Consider the following 20,858-nt stretch of genomic DNA (forward strand, 5'->3'; position numbering starts at 1 on the left):
ATAAAATGTTTTAAAATGTACATATAATGGACACAATAATGACAAAAAAGAAATCTAAATTAATCCAAAAAAGGCAGAAAAGAAAGGAAAAAGAACAACTGGCTCAATCAGAACATAACTAATAAGATGTTGGGGTTTAATCTAGTTTTATCAATAATTACATATGATGTAAATGATCTAAACCCACCAAGTTACATCGCATAAATCATGATATGCATAAATCATGATATCTGCAAAAAAGTTATTTTTGTGTATGAAGGCTAAACGTTAAAAATAAATGGATGAGAAAAGTTATATCATGCAAAGATAATCAAAGGAAAGCTGATGTGTAAATACTGTAATATCAGATAATAGAGACTTCAGAACAAAGATTATGTCCAGGATTAAAGAGGAAATTGATAGGTCACTAAGATGACAACATAGGTTGTTCTGAATTTGCTACTCCTCACAAGAACAATAACTAACAAGTATTCAGGAAGAAGATACCCCTAAGAGAATCTTAGCACACAGGGGTAAGGCTGAAACATCCCTTCCCTCCCCCCTCTCCCCCACACCCTAAAGACCAAGACAGACCACATTATAAGGGTAAGAGAAGTGGCTACATGTTGACTGCATAGCCGTACCCCGAAGTCAATGCAGCACCATTCGAGGATATTCCCCCTGAGCCTCTGGCTCCTCCAGCAGAAAAAGAAAATCCATGGCAAAAACCAGCACCAGCAGCACCACCCTACCCCCACCCCAGTATTATGGGTTGCCCTGCCAGAGCCATTACTTTGATCTTTATCCATGGGGATTGCAGGGAAGCTTGTGAGGCTCACTCAGTGGGAATTTGACAGTGACAGAGAAGCAGGGAGGAGCTTGCAATAACCAGCACCTAAACCTTGGCACACTGAGTTTGTACCTGCAACATCATTGTTATTATCCCAACGGGTGACTTTGCTCATGTGCAGAACCACATCAGTGACACACTCTGACCAACGAGCACAGCAGGGTGCATATCTGCTTAATTCATATCATATGAGGATTTTCACCCACCGTAGAGGCCAGTTTGCCCATGCCCAGGCAGCGAGGTTAGTCATAGCCCCACCTGCTACAGAGAATGTCTCCTGGCTACATTTGACCAGAGGGGCTAGTGAAAACATCTGGAAGTTGTGCAGCATAGTAACACTCAAGCCAAGGGGCAAGTGGGCCAAGCTGATTGCCCCCAGAGCAAAGCCAGTTCCAGGAATCCTCATTCCTATGAATGAGGCACAGGCCTTAATTCATATCTAAGGCTGACAGTAGCTCCCAAACAGAGAGCCTATTCGAGAAATTGAGAGTAACCTAGAGCAGTCCTCTTTCCAGTTGAGGCAAGGGTGAGACATAACTGTACCTACCCACTCTGATTCCTGGCCTCATCTGACCAGAGGGGCTAGTGAGAATACCTGAAAGCTATGTAGCCCAGAAGCACCTGAGCCAGTAGAAGGGCAGGCAGAGTTGATAGTTTGCAGAGCAAAGCCAGACACCTGTTCAGCTAGGGAATTTGGGGTACAGGTCAGCTTGAGTTTAAGACAACAAAGAGCTTTACTAGCATCGTAGCTGCTTCTCCCACTGCACTCGGGCAGGGAAACAATTTATGGCCCCACTCATTAGTGAATACAGCCTCCAGTCTACCCGATCAGAAAACCTTACCAGAGCATATGGTATCTGCATAGCCCATCTAACAGCCCATGCATAGTGACTTTTGAACAGAGAATATGGCCTATGGCTTCCCTCATCTGCACAGCAAAACTGGTGGCTTCACCTGGCCAGTATATAGTCTTGCCTGATTTGGGCCCCCAAACCATGAACCTTACAGTCTGTGGGTCCTGTCTTGCTGCCCTGCCAGGGCAGGGAAACGAATTCATTACTCCATCTATAACCGAACATAGCACCCAGACCTGATCATCTAGTAAGCCTGACCAGAAAATCCAGGCAAATGTGGAGCCCATTCTCCAGCCTCACTTGGGTCCTATCCAACCCTTCTCAGCCAGTAGCATATCTCCTTATCCTCAGCCTCAGAGCTCAAACAGTTGCCTTGCCACATTCATTTATAATAAAATCTCTCAGCAAACAAGGAATAGAAAAGGACTTTATCATCTGAATAAAAGGCATTTATGAAAAACTTACAATTAACATCATTCTTCATGCTCAAAGACAGAATGCTATTCCCTTAAAATCTAGAACATTACAAGAGAATCTGTTCTCACCACTTCTGTCCAACATTGTTTGGTTTAACATTGTTCTTATAACTGTGTAATAAGGCTAGAAAAACAAATAAAAGGTACACAGATTGAAAAGGAAGAAGTATGCAGACAACATGATTGTCTGCATGGAAAATCCAAGAACACTTGAAGCCACTAGAACTGAGTGAATTTATCAAGGTTGCAGGATTCATGTTCAAATACAAAAATCATTTGTAGTTTTATATACTGGCAATAAAAAATTGCAAGTTCAAATTTAAAAAATACAATTTGCAATAACATCAATAAACATTACCTACTTTGAGATAAATTCAACAAAATATAACTGAAAACTACAACACATGGTCTAGAGAATACAAAGCAAGCTTAAATAAATGGCAAGGTAGATCATGTTCATGAATTAGAGGATTCAATATTGTTAAGATCCCGTTTCTCTGTAAATTAACTTATATTTTCACTGCAATGCTAATCAAAATCCCTGTAGTCTTTTGTAGAAATTAACTAACAAGCTGCATGTAAAATTTATGAGGCAGCACAAAGGACTTAACTTTAGCCAAATTAATCCTGAACAAAGTTGAAAGACGCATACTGCATGATATAAATACTTAGAATAAAGTTACAGTAATTAAGACTTTGTGATAATTGGCATAAGGATAGCCATTTAGATTAGTGAACCAAAAAAGAGAGTCCAGAAATAGACCTTCATATAGATTGTCAATTGATGTTAGGGAATGAGATAACTCAATAGGGAAATGATAGTCTTTTCAAAGAATACTGTTGAGACAATTGAATATCCATAGGGGGAAAAATGAGCCTTGGACCATTGTTTTGCACCATAGATAAAAAGTTACCTGAGGGGTGCTTGAGTGGCTCAGTCCGTTAAGCACGGGACTCTGATTTCAGCTCAGGTCATGATCTTGGGGTTTGTGAGACTGAGCTCTGCGTCGGGCTTTGCACTGACAACGAGAGCCTGCTTGGGATTCTTCCTCTACCTGTTTTGTTAGGAAAATGAAAATGTAAAATACAGATGGGAAGAAAATATTTGCAACACATTTCCCCTGCTCCATTTTGCCATGTTAAAATTTTTGGTTTGATCAGTGTTCATTGTTTACAATATAATGACTTTGTTAAACATTTCACAGTTGAGCTATAATTACATTTCTTTTGTTTGACAACTGTTGTTTTTCCAAGATTTAATAGCTGTTTTTTTCTTGTTTGCTTGCTTGCTTAGCTTTCTAAGTACTTGTTACTGAGTACAAAATGCTTGCTTCTGTAGAAAGAGTATATATGAGAACCTTTTAGATAATTTCAAATCTGTGGTGAAAAATCCTAGTTGGATGTCAGACAAGTATCAGCAATCAGTAGAAAATTGGCACCTGATTCCTAGGATCCTTGAAAGGAGAGAAAGGCGAGGAAAAGTCAGTTTTCCCCAGACTGGAAATGTTCCCAAAGATTAATGGCAGCAGTCCTTGCTACCCTAATTCCCGGTGTTTAGTCCTTTTTCATTCCTTCCTGTTAGAAGCTTTGTCCTCAACTACCTATGTAAACTGGAACTCTGTATTTCTATTTCTGGACAGCAGCCAGAAATAATTCATGGCATTGCTGAGTTGGAATTCTTAATACATTTTCCCCAGCATTAGTGATATCCAACAGTCAGGGTCTGTAGTAACTCTAAATAATACAGTTTGGCTACATTATAGATGAAATAGACTTTGGAGGAAGTAGCTAGTTTTAGACTACATGTGATAATGTTTCTATGAAAAAATGTTTCAGAGTGCTACCAAACCAATTTATAAATGAACTTTTGGAATACCACAGATTATAAATTGGCTACTATGTTATATGCATACTAGTGTTGAGACTTCCTTTTTTTGGTTATGTGTTTTCATGACTTATTCAACAAATATTTATTGAGTGCTTGCTATCTAGCAAGGATCATGCTTGGTGATAGGAAGGAAGGAATGTTGAACAAGATACATTGTCTATCTTTGAAGGAACTTGCAGTCTGTTGGAGAAGACAGTAAAATAAATGTTCAACTACAGCCCAGTATATTTAATGTTTAAATTAAAAACAAGATATGTTGGGAGCACTTTGGATAAAGACATGTATCCCAGTCTTGAGAGTTCAGAAAAGATATCCCAAGCAATCAAGTGTGATTTAGCCAACTAGAGTAGAGGGGAAGTGAAATGGGAATCGGTTGGGGTTGATAGAGTGTATGTCAAGACAGATGAATAGTTTGTGCAAACTCACAAAGATTGGCCAGAAAAGGCATATTTAGGGAATCAAAAGTAGGTCATCATAGCCAAAACATGAAGTGTCAGGGAGGAATTCTGAGACTAGTTGAAGATCAGAGAGAGCGGTAACCCTGTCATAAAGATCATAGTTTATAGTTTGTCCTAAGGGTTCTGAGCAATGAGGTAGAGAGTAAAATAGAGTAAAATGATTGGATTTGTGCCTTGGGAAAAGAACTATAGCTATGTGGAGAATGCACTGGAAGGAACAAGCCTGTAAGCAGGGAATTCAGTTGGGATGCCACACTGGTAGTCTAGGCTAACAGCAGTGACACTAAACAAAGGAAATGAAGGTAAAATAATGTTACTGGTAAAAAGTCAATTAGTGAATGATCCCAGATCATGACAATTACTTTTCTTCTTCTATATCATTACTTTTATTGCTTTGTAATATTTGTTGAGAATACAATGGGTTAAAATGAACAAATTCTTTAGATTTAGGATCAGCATAGTACTTTCCTAGGAAAAAAGGACAGATGTAAATGGTATGGTTTGGCCAATTCTCAGTGTTTTTCTGGTATATTGCAACACCTCATTTTACCGAAAACCTTTTAAGAGAAATGCCAGTACCTTTTCTATAAAAATGATTAAACCAACCCATAATTTAAAATTTCTTGTCACTTTGGGGATGAGAGCATTCCTTAGTGCCTTAAAAACTTTTTAGAAGGCAAACTGCTCTAAACACTTGTCCATTATGCGCAGAGTGCATTTCCTCTTTGCTGTCTTGCCTCAGCAGCTTCACACAGGTAGGATCCTATTTATAATATGCAGTGATGTATAATGAGGCCACTGCAGTATTCCCTGCTGCACAGGGATCGGGGCGTTATGAGACTGAAGAGAACCTTGTCCTGTGCCAGTTCTTTTGTGTAAGAAAGGGACTCTGGCTCTAAACCAGGCACATTTGGCCTCTTGTTCTTTAGTAAGGATATGGTTGGTAATAATAAAGTGCAAATAAAACAATAATGTTATCCTTGTAGAGGAAGAAAGAGATAGTATATTAGCTCTATGGCCATGTGGTCTGGAGGAAGGCTTTTAATAAAGGTGGAGACATTTCCATTTGAGAGGGAGGAGTCATGCAGGAATTTTGAGGTGGCAGAAATGGTTAAGTTTGGAATCACAGATGGAGAGATTTGCCTTAGAGAAAAGAAGAAATACCTCTCATGACAAAAAGAAAGGAAATGAGGATGAATGAAAGCAACAAAAGGTAAAAATGTGCAAAGAAGACCTACAGATGGCCAAAAGACACATGAAAAGATGCTCAACATCACTCATCATCAGGGAAATGTACCTATTAAAATGGCTGAAATAAAAAACACAAGAAACAAGTGTTGGTGAGGATGTAGAGTAAAAGGAAACCTCTTGCACTGTCGGCAGGAATACAAACTGGTACAGCCTCTCTGAAAAACAGTAAGGAGGTTTCTCTTAAAAAGTTAAGAATAGAATTATCCTGTGATCCAATAATCACATTACTGGGTGTTTACCCAAAAAATACAAAAACACTAACTCACACACCCCTGTGTTTCTTGCAGCATTATTTACAATAGCGAAATTATGGAAGCAGCCCAAGTGTCCATCCGTACATGAATGGATAAAGAAGATGTGGTACACATACACACACACACACATACACACACACGCACACACGCAGAATATGATTCAACCATAAAAAAATGAAACCTTGCCATTTGCAATGACATGGATAGAGTTAGAGAATATAATGCTAAATGATATAAGTCATTCAGAGAAAGAAAATTACCATATGATCTCATTCATATGTGGAATTGAAGAAACAAAACAAACAAGCAAAGGAATAAAAGGAGAGACAAACCAAGAGTTTATCAAACTCAACACCCAAAAAACAAATAATCCAGTGAAGAAATGGGCAAAAGACATGAATAGACACTTCTCCAAAGAAGACATCCCGATGGCCAACTGACATATGAAAAAATGCTCAACTTCACTCATCATCAGGGAAATACAAATCAAAACCACAATGAGATACCACCTTAAACCTGTCAGAATGGCTAACATTAACAACTCAGGCAACAAAAGATGTTGGCAAAGATGCAGAGAAAGAGAATCTCCTTTGCACTGCTGATGGGAATGCAAACTGGTGGAGCCACTCTGGAAAATAGTATTGAGGTTCCTCAGAAAATTAAAAATAGAAATACCTATGACCCAGCAGTTGCACTACTAGGTATTTATCCAAGGGATACAGGTATTCTGTTTTGAAGGGACACATGCACCCCAATGTTTATAGCAGCACTATCAACAATAGCCCAAGTATGGAAAGAGCCCAAATATCCATCAATGGATGAATAGATAAAGAAGATGTGGTGTATATATATACAATGGAGTATTACTTTGCAATCAAAAAGAATGAAATCTTGCCATTTGCAATGACGTGAATGGAACTAGAGGGTATTATCCTAAGTGAAATTAGAGAAAAACAAAATCAGATGACCTCACTCATATGAGGAATTTAAGACAAAACAGTTGAACATAAGGGCTGGGAAGCAAAAATAATATAAAAGCAGGGAGAGGGACAAAACATAAGAGACTCTTAAATATGGAGAACAAACAGAGGGTTACTGGAGGAGTTGTAGGAGGGGGGATGGGCTAAATGGATAAGGGGTGGTAAGGAGTCTACTCAAAATCATTGTTGCACTATATGCTAACTTGGATGTAAATTAAAAAAATAAATTTAGGGGTGCCTGGGTGGCTCAGTCAGTTAAGCATCAGACTTCGGCTCAGGTCATGATCTCACAGTTCATGAGTTTGAGCCCCGCATTGGGCTTTGTGGTGACAGCTTAGAGCCTGGAGCCTACTTCAGATTCTATGTCTCCTCCCTCTCTGCTCCTCCCCCACTCATGCTCTGTCTCTCTCTCCTTCAAAAAGCAATAAAAACATTAAATAAATAAATAGATAAATAAATAATTTTTTAAAAAGAAATAGAAGAAGAAAAAAAGACAAACCAAGAAACAGACTCTTAACTATAGTGAACAAAACTGATGGTTAGTAGAGGGGAGGTGGGTGGAGGGATGGGAGACATTTGGAATAGGGATTAAAGAGTACACTTATGATGAAAAAAATTAAATGAAATGATAAAAAAGAAAGAAACATGGCTAGAAATAAGAAAACACTTAACAGTAGTTCACTCAAACCTTCTTTGGAAGTGAAACTATTATTTTTTTTGGCATGGGGCTCAGTGAAATGTCCAAAATACTGATATCATAATATGGAACTACCATTCTTCTCCTGAAGGCTGTCTTCTACTGGATTTGAAAATATTTACTACAGATTTGAAAATATCTTTTCAGGCTGATAAAGTGATTTCTAAATTAAGAGCCATGGGCCAATGGAAGGGATAGCAGAAGGCACATTTCTAGCCTTTCTTTTGTGATGGTCTGTGGGGCGGGACAGGGTGGGTTGGGGGTGAATAAGCAATGCATATTCCCTTTTACTTTCATACTTTCCTCTTATAAGATAATTTTAAAGAGTAAAGGTTAAATCAACTATCACAGGTAAATTAATAAATACTATGAAGTGAACAAGACAAATGTATAAAAACAAAAGAAGCAGAGAGGATATCAACTGGTGAATGGGCAAATAAAATGTGATATATCCATACAATGGAATGTTATATGGCAATAAAATGAAATTAAATACCAACATGTGGTGCAACATGGATTGAAAACCTTATGCTAATAAAGATGCCAGTCATAAAAGATTGCATTGTATTATTTTATGTGAAATGTCCAAAATAGTCCAATTCATAGAGACAGAAAGTAGATTAGTGTTTGTCTAGAGCTAGGGGGTGAGGCAGAGACCATGGTGGGGATATCATGGCTAAGAGATGAAGGGTTTCTTTGTAGGATAATGAAAATATTCTAAAATTGACTATGGTGATGGATGCACATCTCTGTGGATAAAACTAAAAGCCATTGAACTACACACTTCAAATGGGTGAAGTTAATGGTATGTGAATTATATCCAAATAAAGGTATTGTGGGTTTTTTGTGTTTTTGTTTATTTGTTTGTTGAAAGAACCCAGCTTCTTCTGTCTTTCTGCTTTGTCTTTGCTAGGTTGCTGCTTGTTCTTAATGGCTTCCTTAGGCCCCAAGATGGCTGCTGCTCTTCCTTATACCATGTACAGACCATAATGCCCAAAGCAAGAAAAAGCCTTCCTAAGGGTCCCTTTGTCAGTGAGGATTTTTTTGGAAAGCCCCTGCAGACTTCTCCCATTTCTTATTAGAGTCACTTGCAGAGAGAATGGAAGTGCTAGGCTTGCATAGACCAATCACAATTCACCCTGTGTTGATTTAAAAGAGCTCGAAGAACTTTCCTTAAAGCACATGGCCACCCTATATCTAAATAAAACTGCATTTGCTCTGGGGCCTAAGGACTTAAGAATTTAAGGAGGAGCTTCTTTTATGCTCATACTCCTTTAGCTGGAATTTGTAGCAGCTAAATAAAAAAATCATTCTGATACTTATTAAAATAGTAAGGAAGACTTCATTCAAGATCATTGCAAAGGAGTCAACCCTCTTACAGTTGTGGAGAGAGACTGCTCAACTCTGAATTCAACAAGAACCAGTGGGGATTTAGCCACCCTGCAACATGAAGGGGGTCAGTGGATGCAAAATTACTAAGAAGAGACATTAAGGCTAGGGAGATTCTTGCTCAAGAAGGCCAAGGGCTTAAACATCATAAGTGGGGGATGAGGAACTTAATCAGATATCAAGGGTTGATCAGGTAGCAAGGGTAGGGGCTTTCTTGATAAACTGACTCAGCAGGATTCTTGCTGAGCCTTGGCTGTGTAGACCTGGCCAGGACAGGCTGAGGCCTAGTCAAGAAGAGGGACGAGGGAAGCCAAACTAATATTTGCTCATGGACAGAGTCTCTGTCATAATGCAGATTTGATGGTTTTTTTCATTCTTTGTTTCTCCCTTTTATCATTTGATTAAAAGCTGACAATTTAAAATCAAGTAAATTTCATCAGGTCTTTAATGTGCTTGAGGCTTTTCTTTAACTACTTTTACTTCAAAAATTATGATGTACACCTACCTATTCACTAAAACCAATTTAAGAAACAAATATTAGCATATATTATATTCTCTTCATTTCTGAATTTCTTTAAATGAGATGTATGGTCTTCATTATTTAAACTAGAGCTTGGACTAACAGACAGTTTCAGCAAAGTAAGATTGTGAATACATAAATTTTTTGCAACTTCTGCAAAACCTGAACTTGCATAACCAAAATACTGATTGGGACCTGCCATTCCACATAATTCACACTTAAGATAGTTTGAAAGCAACTTCCTGCCCAGATAATGTAAAATATGACAATGCAGTGACAGTTTTAATTCAAATAAAATCAGAACAGTTAACATGCTTGTATGGTACATTTTAAAATGCAGTCATTTGCAGTCCCCTTGTAAGAACCTAATGGAAATCCTAAAGGTTGTTACATAGATATTTTGGTTCTCTTTCTCTAGGAAGCAAGGTCACAATGATTTTTAAGTTACTAGGCTAGTCCCAATAGACTGTTTAGCCCATTATATAATTGAACTTGCAATATTAATATTAACCATAAGCCTTTCTAAACCAGTGATTAGGAGTGGGAAACAGGACGCTTGGGCTTTGGCATCAGCAGTTTCTGATTGTAATGAGGAAGGGGTGATACCAGTGGAGGGGACTCTGGCAGAAATAGCTTGCTCAGGCAGGGAATGCATCTGAAACTGGGGATACAGTGGTTGTATAATTTCTAAGTCTGCAATGGATGGTAAATGAATGTACCTAAAAAATACTCCAACTTGACGTGTGTTTTTTTGAAAGACTTATCACAGTAAATACAGCTCTTTAGCCAAACAAGCGGTTTATTAAAGTGGTTCAGTTACCATGGCAACGTATCTGGAATTTATAGCTCTTTAGTTTGAGAGTACTTCATTTCACTCTCTGAGGCACTGAAATCCAAGGCTAAAGTTCTTAATGGCCTCCATTAAGTCTCATTGTGTGATGAATTTCTATTGTTTGGAAAATGTATACACACAAAATGTAGCGTGCAAAATCAGTCCTATGAGTTTATAGTTGTGTGCATTAATTTTAAATAGGTACTTTTCAATTTGGAAATGTCCCTGTTAAAATTTTTTTTTTATTATTGCCAAAGCTATATACGATCCTAGTTTAATGAAGAAAAACAGCTATTTCAAAAAATATGTCTTCTGAACTTATTCCCCAGAGGCAACCACTTTCTGTTCTTTTAGCTGTTTTTTGGTTTTCTTTTAATATTTACTTCAAATCCCTCAGCAACATGTTTATATTGCTTCTTGGTTTGTATTACTGCTTGCTTTGTGTCTTTAGCTGTCATCAATTATTTGAGTTTCTGTGTATTTGAAAATAGCTTTATTCTACTTTTATTCCTGATTTTTAATTTGGCTGGGTATAATTCTTAATTATAAATCATTTTCTCAGGGTGCCTGGGTGGTTCAGTCAGTTAAGCATCTAACTTTTTTTTCTTAAATGTTTTATTTATTCTTGAGAAAGAGAGACAGAGTGTGAGCAGGGGAGGGGCAGAGAGGGAAACACAGAATCTGAAGCAGGCTCCAGGCTCTGTCAGCACAGAGTCCAACACAGGGCTCAAACCCACAAACTGTGAGATCATGACCTGATCCGAAGTCGGACGCTTAACTGACTGAGCCGCTTGGTTTTGGTTCAGATCATGACCTCATGGTCATGAGATCAAGCCCCACATCTTGAGAGAAACTTCGGATTCTCTCTTTCCCTCTTCCTATGCCCCTCTCCCACTCATGCCCTCTTGAAAGAAAGAAAGAAAGAAAGAAAGAAAGAAAGAAAGAAAGAAAGAAAGAAAGAAAGAAAAGAGAAAAAGAAAGGAAGGAAAAAGAAAGAAGAAAGAGAAAAAGAAAGGAAGGAAGAAAAGAAAGATAGGAAGGAAGAAAGGAATCATTTTCTCAGAATTACTACAGATATTGAGAAATCCAATGCACTTCAAGTCTTTTGTTTTAATTATTTTCCTCCCTTCCCTGGATGCTTAAAGAATTATTTCTTTGTTCCCAGTGTTCTAAAGTTTCTTGATGATGGACCACACTCTAGGTCCATTTTCATCCATGGATCCTCAGAGGACCTATTCCATTTTCCATTTTGAAAACTCCTGCCCTTAAGTTTTATAAAACTTTTTTTTTTTTTATTTCTCTGATTATTTTCTTTCCTCTGTTTTCTCTGTTGTATCTAGAAATTTTATTATTCATGTATTGCCGTCTTGGTTTGGTTCTCTGATTTTCTTATACTTTTATATTTACTCTATTATAATTTTTCATCTACTTCCTGGAAGATTTTCTTGGCTTCATAACCAGTGAATTTTTAATTTCTACTGTTAGATTTTTAACTTCCAAGAGTATTTCCGCCCCTTTCCCTCTTAGTCACTCCTTTTTTAGAGCATCCTGTTGTCTTACAAATGTAATCTCTTCTAGTTACACTGACTGGAAACTGTACATGGTTATGACTTATAGACTATGGCCTTCAATAAAGGATGATCTGACTGGATGTCTTGTTGAGGAACCCTCAATATTAGACTCTTTAGTCTTTTTGGCTTGTCACATTCCCTAGAATATAATCAATTTATATGATTCTCCTCTCCTGTGTAGAAGGCATGGGCCTCTTTGTCTTTTTGGAGAAGTGGGAGGATGAGAAGGCTGAGAGAGAAGGGCAGATCTCCACATTTATTATGTAACTTTTATTTAATCCCTATGATTTTTGTAGAATAGCCTACCATCATTGTAGGATTCCTTTATCCATATACCTTCTGTTTTATGCTCTCTAGAAAATAAATCTCTTGCTTTCTGCCAGAGTAGGTTGGAGAAGTACTCTATTGTGTGGAATAGGAATAGGAGAATATCTAGATCAGTGTTGGTACATGATCAACTCCTCAAATATTATTTTGACCAATCCTCCTGTTGTAGCCACACCCCCAACCTCACTTCCCTTAGCACCATTGCCTAAGCCTTTTTTACATTACCTCTATTCTAAACCTCTTGCTTGTCAACTTTCCATACTTCCACCTTAGGAGCTGTCAGGTTGGCTAATTAGTTACTAAGCATCTGTCTACTTTCTAATTTCCAAAGTTTTGTCACTATTAATTCCTCTTGAGTTCTCTGTATGCTTTGCTGTCTTTTAAATACAACATTGAGGGGTGCCTGGGTGGCTTAGTTGATTGAGCGTCAGACTCTTGATTTCACCTCAGGTTATGATATTGCACTTCATGAGATCGAGCCCCATGTCCAGGCTCTGCACTGAGAGCTCAGGGCCTGTTTGGGATTCTCTTACTCCCTCTCTCTCTGCCCCTCTCCTGCTCACATTCTGTCTCTCTCTAAATAAATAAACAAACAGTAAATATATAATACATACATACATACATACATACAGCATTTAGAGGGAGTCTAGGTTAAACGTGTTCAGCCTGCTCTCTTTTCCCAAAATTTCTAACTAGTTTTTTTATGTTTATTTATTTTGAGAGAGAGAGAGAGAGTGAGAGTACATGCTTGAGCAGGGGAGGGGCAAAGAGAGAGAGAGAGAATCCCAAGCAGACTCCGCCTTGTCAGCACAGAGCCAGACGAAAGGCTTGATTGAACTCACAAATTGTGAGATCATGCCCTGGGCCAAAGTCAAGAGTTGTTCACCCAACCGACTGAGCGATCTAACTAGCTTTTAATAGTTAAGAGACTACATTTGTGTTTTAGATTAAATTGATGCTTTAAATTTGATTCCTATTTAATTCATCTCACATTGATTACTCATTCTTAATAGATAACTTGTCCTCAAGTTAACTAAGAAAAGCCTTTTTAGGGGCACCTGGGTGGCTCAGTCTGTTACTCATCTCTTGATCTTGGCTCAGGTCATGATCTCACTGTTCATATGTTTGAGCCCCAACATCGGGCTCCTTGCTGATAGTATGGAGCCTACTTGGGATTTTCTCTCATCTGCTCTCTCTCTGCACACTTCCCCTTCCCTCTTGCTGGCATGCTTTCACTCACTGTCTTCTCTCTCAAAATAAATGAATAAACTTTTAAAAAAAGAGAGAAAAGTCTTTTTAATCTGAGCTATCTTCATTTTCTCCTTTCTCCTTCACAGTTTCTCCATATGTCCTTCTGTGCTCTTGACCTCCCTCCTGTTCCCTTCCTCCTGTCACTTCAGCCTCTTCTACAACCTTCTGCTTCTTGGAGACAAGCTTAGATCCCCTCATTGTCCATTTCCATTAGCCTGTCTACACTTTAAATGCCCTATTTCTAAACCTACCTAAGCTTCTTAGTTAAAAAAACAAATGAATCAACTTTCCTTAACCCTTACGCTCCAGTCCCAGCTTTCTTAATTTATAGTCTTCTCTTAAAAAAAAAAAAAAAAGTGCTGTTCATTCATTTCCTCCTTAACCCTATTCCACGTAGTCTTTTATATGAGCTTTCTTGAAAATGAGCTTCTAAACAAAACCACCACCTCCTTTTTGGCCATAGCCTAATTGACTACCTCTTTTCCATTGGAACTTTTTCTTCTCATTCTTGACTTGTTCTTGTTTTACTTCTCAAGGTGTTTTTGTTTGTTTGTTTGTTTTTATTCCCTCCCTTGTGTCTCTTTTTCCCTTTTCCCCTTAAATGTGGGCCTCTGTTTCCTTAGGCTACCTTCAGAGCAAAGCACTTAGTTCATAAAAACTTACTGACTTCTGAAAAGTTTTTCATGCTTTATGAAAAGAAAGTGACGTAAGTGACATGATTTTTCAAATAAAGATTTGTATGACATTAATGGAGGTTTAACTTTTAATATCTAGGCAGGTGCTGTAAAGGACTATATTAAGATGATGCTTCAGAACGATTCACTTAAATTTCTGGTGTTTGCTCATCATTTAAGCATGCTCCAAGCTTGCACAGAAGCAGTCATAGAAAACAAGGTATGTTATTTTTCTATGAAATACTTTTTAGGATGCAGATTTTTAATACAATAAACATCAATTGTAGTCTTGTAATTGAGGTTTTTTGGCCTTCTGTAAATGATGGTATATTATTATTAGATTTTCTTCTTGCAAATTACACTAATATTATATATTACTATTATGTTGATGATACACTATTAAATTTTTTCTTTTCTTCCAGGCTTATAATTTTCCACTAATCTAATTATCTGGGTTGACTAAAATATGCTGACTTGATAGCCTATATTGTGAATTTCAGTATTGTTACTGGACACACCATTTGAGACTGATGTAGACAGTTAAAAATTAAAATTCTTATTTACCCTCAAGGCAGCCTTAGAACATGGGTGATGTTGAGGGGAAACAGAGAATGAATTCAGCCAATTTTAGTGCCCAACTGCAGTCATACCTTTTAAACTTTAAACAGAGTATGTTGCCTGGAAGATTTAGTACAGGGGAATGTGAAACATATGGCCCAGGTACGGTATCAGGTAAGCTCTCCAAACCTGCTGGCCTTAACTGCATTTTCCTGGGTTCACCTAATTCCCCAACAGTCTTATCAGAGACAGCATCTGCCATTTTTTCTTTCAGAGTTTAAATCTGTCATCTCTCTTTATGTGCTGAGGGCTTTTGGAGATGCTCAGAAACTGCGAAGAAATTTCCTGACAAATTGTGTGAGCTTAATATACATGGAGTGGCAGAACCACTTGCCTGTGTAGGTAGATTTTTTACATGGAGGAATTAAGCCATGTTTTTTATTTTTATTTTTATTTTATTTATTTTTTTTTTTTAATTTTTTTTTCCAACGTTTATTTATTTTTAAGACAGAGAGAGACAGAGCATGAACGGGGGAGGGGCAGAGAGAGGGGGAGACACAGAATCGGAAGCAGGCCCCAGGCTCTGAGCCATCAGCCCAGAGCCCGACGCGGGGCTCGAACTCACGGACCGCGAGATCGTGACCTGGCTGAAGTCGGACGCCTAACCGACTGCGCCACCCAGGCGCCCCTTAAGCCATGTTTTTTAAAACTTTGTATATATATTATGAGCATTTGGCAGTCTGTTTATTAACATTACCAAAGAAGTAATTCTCATGTTTCCTTCACAGACAGATTTATGATAACATAATAAAGTGCTATCTGTGAAAAGGTGTTCTCACGTTGATTATCGTAGTATTTTTTTAAATATTGATTCCTTTTTTAAAAAATTTTTTTAATAATTATTTTTGAGAGAGAGAGAGAGGGAGGGAGGGAGGGAGGGAGGGAGGGAGACGCAGAATCTGAAGCAGCCTCCAAGCTCTGAGCTGTCAGCACTGAGCCCCACACGGGGGTCAAACTCACCAACCTCAAGATGATGACCTGAGCCAAAGTCAGACGCTTAACCAACTGAGCCACTCAGGCGCCTCTCATATAGTATTTTTTAAAATGTTTATGTATTTTTGAGAGAGAGTGCAAGTGGGGAAGGGGCAGAGAGAGAGAGGATCTGAAGTGGGCTCACCCTGACATCAGAGCCTGATATGGGGCTCAAACTCAGTAAACATGAGATCATGGCCTGAGCTTAAGTCAGACACTTAACTGACTGAGCCACCCAGGTGCCCCTAATTACCATACAGTATTTTTAAAACACCCTTTGAGAAAGAGTTAATTAATCTTAGAAATATTTTTAAATGATTGGGGAATAAAATTAAATTCATAATATTTTCTTATTCTGATTCCATTAAACTTAAATCCTTAAAATTACTGGGATCTATTCTAAGTATGGCAGTCTGTCTCTTCTCCCCACTTCTGCTTTACTGATGTGTTTAGAATCCCATTTAACATCACTAACATTTAAAAATGATAGGTAGTCATGGGTTGGAGGCAAATTTCTCCCAAACTCTGTCTAGCCTGACTGTGTGTATTTTCTTTAGAAAGACTGTCAGAAGATCTTATAATCTCTCTCATTGGATTTTAAATTGATCACTGATGAATTTATATGTTTGCGAAGACATACAAAGTTAATATGATACATTCTATTTAATGATTAACTTAAATATTTCCTTGTGAAAGTGAATATTTATATGTCTTGACTATTTAAGGCTGTGTTGTCCATAAAAGTGCTTATACAAATGAGACTACTATTTGAAATTCAGGACTTCTACTGAATTTTAGAAAGTTGAGTAATGAGTCATTTTTAACTACTCTCACACACACTGATTGCTCCCCTTTACCCAGCCCAAATCATCCCTAAAAGACAGCACTGTTCAATTTAGCACTTAATGTTTCCCTACTTTTAAAAAATGTGTGTGAGTGTCTTGGTTCCCCAACTCAATGGAGATGACCTTATCACATATTTCTTTTAAATTTAGAAATGTGAAAAAAAATGAATTCAAATGGTACTCTAAAAAAGCTATTTTCCCAATTAATATTGAAATACTTCAGAAATAAATGCACTATTCTTCATGAATCCTTAATAATGGGGGTAAAATCCTCTTTCTCCCTTCTCCCCTGTCTGGCTTTATTTTTATTTTAGAATTAGTGAGCCTGTAACTTTGAAGTTAGCCTGATCTGTCATTTAAAGTTTGCATGTGAATTTTCATAGAATTTTACTGAAGACATTAGTTCAGTGATGATTTATGGAGCCCTGTTTTATACACGGCATTCACTTGGCATTGATGGTATGAAGATGAATTAGACACAGATCCTACCCTCAAGTAGATTAAAAGATTTAAAAATATGGAATTGTTATAAGAAGTATTAAGAAATTTGGTTAAGATTCTTCTTATATAACATTTACTAACCTTTCATCTTAACCCATTTCTGTTTTGTTATGTGAGCATAAAAATCAGGTATAAACTATATAAAATGAGATAGTTGCATCGGGGTTTGTGCTAATGTTGCCATCTCCCTTGTTGATACTAGACACGCTACATTAGGATAGATGGAAGTGTTCCGTCTTCAGAAAGAATACATCTAGTTAATCAGTTTCAAAAAGATCCTGATACTCGTGTGGCTATCCTAAGCATTCAGGCTGCTGGCCAGGTAAGAAATTTCAGGTGTTAATTTGATAATGAAATGTCATTAAGATAATAAAAAGGTCATTAACCATAATTATAGCTTTATATCAAGATAAAAGTGTAATAAATATTCTACTTTGGAGAATATTTGAGAGAGACCTCAACACTTTTGACTCAAAGCTTCCTAAATTTTCAAGGAAAGAATTGTCTAGATGAGTATAGCTAATTTGATTGTAATACTTTTCCGTGACCTTTTTTTTTTTTCTTACTTTTAATTTGCATAGAATTTCCTTTCATTTCCTATAGCACACATCTTACTTGGTTTTACCAGAGCTTCCGAGGCAAGGTGGCCTAAGGGAAAAGAACTCTTCTGTCTGAGAACTTTTTATTGAGTGTCCCTGGTTTGACCCTTAAGATTGGGTTTGGCTAGAAGTAAATGAGAACCCAAATTAAGAATGACTCAAATACACAAAGTTTGTTCTCTTACGTAGACAGTCCAAGGTTTGCATGGTGGTTCCACAAAGTCCTTAGGTCTTAAGCTTCTCCTGTCTTTCTGCTCTGCCACTCCTAGCACGTTATCTCTTACTTAAGAGAGCTGCTGGAGTTCTTCCACATACCTGTGATCCAGGCAGCTGACTGGAGAAAGGCACGCTGCAGCCCATTCACCTGCAGTTAGCCCATGGTTACAACTAACTTCCAGGAAAGCAGGAGAAAGTAGCCTTTGTTTTGTCTAGTCACACTAAAAATCAGGTGTTCTGTTACAAAGAAATAAAAACCAGATGGCTCTTGTGGAAGACCACACCACGCCATGTAAGGGGGATCCTTCTGGACTTTTTTTCTACTAACATTCCACAATATTTTGATGTAATGTCTAAGCCAGGAAACGTAACATAGGGAAAAGGAGTTGAGCATATTGAGGTGCGTCCAACCTGGTAAAGAGCATATCTGGCATCTTCTCTAGACTGTGGAATCTAAACCAGGGCCAGAGACCTGCTTTTAGCAAGCTAATTGACATCTATAAAATTGTACAGAGAAACTCCATGACAATGAAGAAGTTCCAGAACTCACTAGGAGTTCTAACCAAAAGGAGGAGTGTCTCAGCATTTCCCCCATGTTGGATGAAACTTCTGGTCATCTGAGTTTTATGTCTGTTAAAATATTCTAGCCAGAGAGAGTATCCTCACAAAGATCTTTAAAAATGGAGTGCTCATAGCATGGGAGAAGAAAGGTTGGAGGAAGCCACACAGAAGGATCTGCTTGATAAAAAGACTTTTTGAAATTAAGATTGTATAGGGCACCAGTATTTTATTCAAGGCTTTATTCCTGAAGACCTGCTGTAATTCAAAATTTGTATACCTGAATCCTTGTATGTCCATAGGCATAAAGGAAAGTAGAAAGGGCTGTGTTCTTAGGGCATGTGAATCTTCCATTATAGTTTAGTAGTATCTCAGAGGGACGTGGGTCTTGCCACCATATTTCCCCTTTATTCTTGTATGGTCATATGATGCTTAAAAGTGTCCATCCCTCTTTAAATACTCCTTCTTATTCTTCAGCATCATCTCTAACATTTTGTGGTGTTTCCTGACCTAAATAGCAGCACAGTTTAGCTTGATGGCTATTTGGTTCACCATGTTTTTATCACTTCTAACTTCTGTTCCAAAGTGATACATCTTTAGTGAGAACTCCTGCCCCCATCTAATGAATGCTAGTTTGACATTGTTATGTGATATAAAAATATTTGAAGGTAACAAAAAATAGCAGCACAGCAGTTGCCAAAGTCATTCTCCAATGGAAGTTCCAGTGCATGTGAACAACAGTGTGGATTAGATGATTCTGTCAACGGATGGTAGGTATTTCTGTCAACCTCATAACATCCTTTACTACTGTGTGGCAACAACTTAAGCACCATTCACATTTCACTCAGCCTTTCAACTTTAAGATCATGTATTTTTGGACACATTCTTTGAGGATATTTGTATTATTTCTCATATATTGATTATAAAACAAGACTTAATACTTATTCATGTCACACTGTTTCAGACTGATGTAACATGCAATTGCACAAAAAATTCAGTTGTGTTACATGCTGAGATACAAACCAGTAAACGAGGGTTTTGAGATGTGGGAGAAATTTCATAGGAAGAGAACACTGTGACTGGAGACATGATTTTCTTGCTTTATAGAACAACACTGAACTAAATGAATAGAGGAAGTCATTGCTGTCTGCCTAGTTGCTATGGTTACCATGTGTTAGAAATTATATTCTCGTTTATAATTCATTTTATTAGATTTTCCAGTGGTAATGTGAATCCAGTCCTCATCAGAGGATAAAATGATTTTGTTTATATACATATCCATCAAACTGACTTTTGAAATTACTGAAATACCTTTTAAATGTGTTTTTTGTAGTTTACCTGGCCATTTGCAATAAGCAGTCTTCATTTGCCTTTCATGAATTAAATTTTCTTAATTTGGCTTAAAATGAAAGACTGATTTATTTTTAAGTCCTTCAGCTTTCTCTTCTTGTTCATTTAACATGTTCAGAAAGACTTTATTATATACGGCTCTATGTTACATTCTCAGTTTATTTGCATCTCAATTTCTTTATTTTGCTTAGGGTTTGACATTTACTGCTGCAACTCATGTTGTATTTGCTGAGTTGTATTGGGACCCTGGTCATATAAAACAAGCAGAAGACCGTGCTCACCGAATTGGACAGTGCAGTTCTGTGAATATTCACTACCTTGTTGCAAATGGGACCCTAGACACCCTTATGTGGGGAATGTTGAATCGAAAGGTAAAGCTTGAATTCAGGGTTACCATTGTACTCATTATTATGCAGAGCCTACGTAAGTTAAGAGGCTGAGTTGTAGTGTTTTCAGGCAAAGGATATCCAGGTACACTAAGGTAGTGATAAGGACCAAGTTTAGAAAGGCTTCAATTGGTAGTACCTTACCTCTCCTCTGTGATAAGGAAGAGACATGAAGTTTTCCTACTGCCTTCCAAGGCCTTCATCTACCATTTTGGAGGCCAGAAGAGGAAGAGCTAGCAAGGAAGCATAACATTTTCAAACCTCAAGTCCTTTTTGTAAGCTAAGAATAAACCGTTACTCAAGGACTGAGTTCCCAGCTAATTTTGGACAGAAGACAGCCTGTACCTGGACTCCAGAAAGGGTAGGAGGGATGTTGCTTGCTCTTTCCACTCACCTGTCTTTTTCCTCCCCAGCCTGCAGGGGTATTTACAGAAAGGATTTGACTAGTTATTAGAGCATGTTTTTCAAGCACTGACTAGATATTCAAAATGGCCAATCATATGTAGGTTCAATTTCAAAGTTTATAAATATCATAATAAAATTTTTTTTGAGAAAAACTTCT

At 37.6% G+C, this 20,858-nt stretch overlaps 1 protein-coding gene across 1 annotated transcript in view; it reads left to right on the forward strand.

Moving 5' to 3' along the window:
- The window catches only part of ZRANB3 (zinc finger RANBP2-type containing 3), a 303,611-nt gene that overhangs the window by 227,054 nt on the left and 55,699 nt on the right, over window positions 1–20,858 (forward strand). Inside the window, exons 12-14 of the mRNA XM_047084772.1 lie at window positions 14,352–14,471; window positions 17,390–17,509; window positions 20,102–20,281. Of these exons, the coding sequence (XP_046940728.1) occupies window positions 14,352–14,471; window positions 17,390–17,509; window positions 20,102–20,281 (420 nt within the window). The remainder of the gene's footprint in view (window positions 1–14,351; window positions 14,472–17,389; window positions 17,510–20,101; window positions 20,282–20,858) is intronic.

This window comes from Lynx rufus, unplaced genomic scaffold, assembly GCF_022079265.1.
Source record: "Lynx rufus isolate CCGP_SWC_20201006 ecotype Redwood Valley unplaced genomic scaffold, mLynRuf1.p SCAF_2, whole genome shotgun sequence".
NCBI lineage: Eukaryota > Metazoa > Chordata > Mammalia > Carnivora > Felidae > Lynx > Lynx rufus.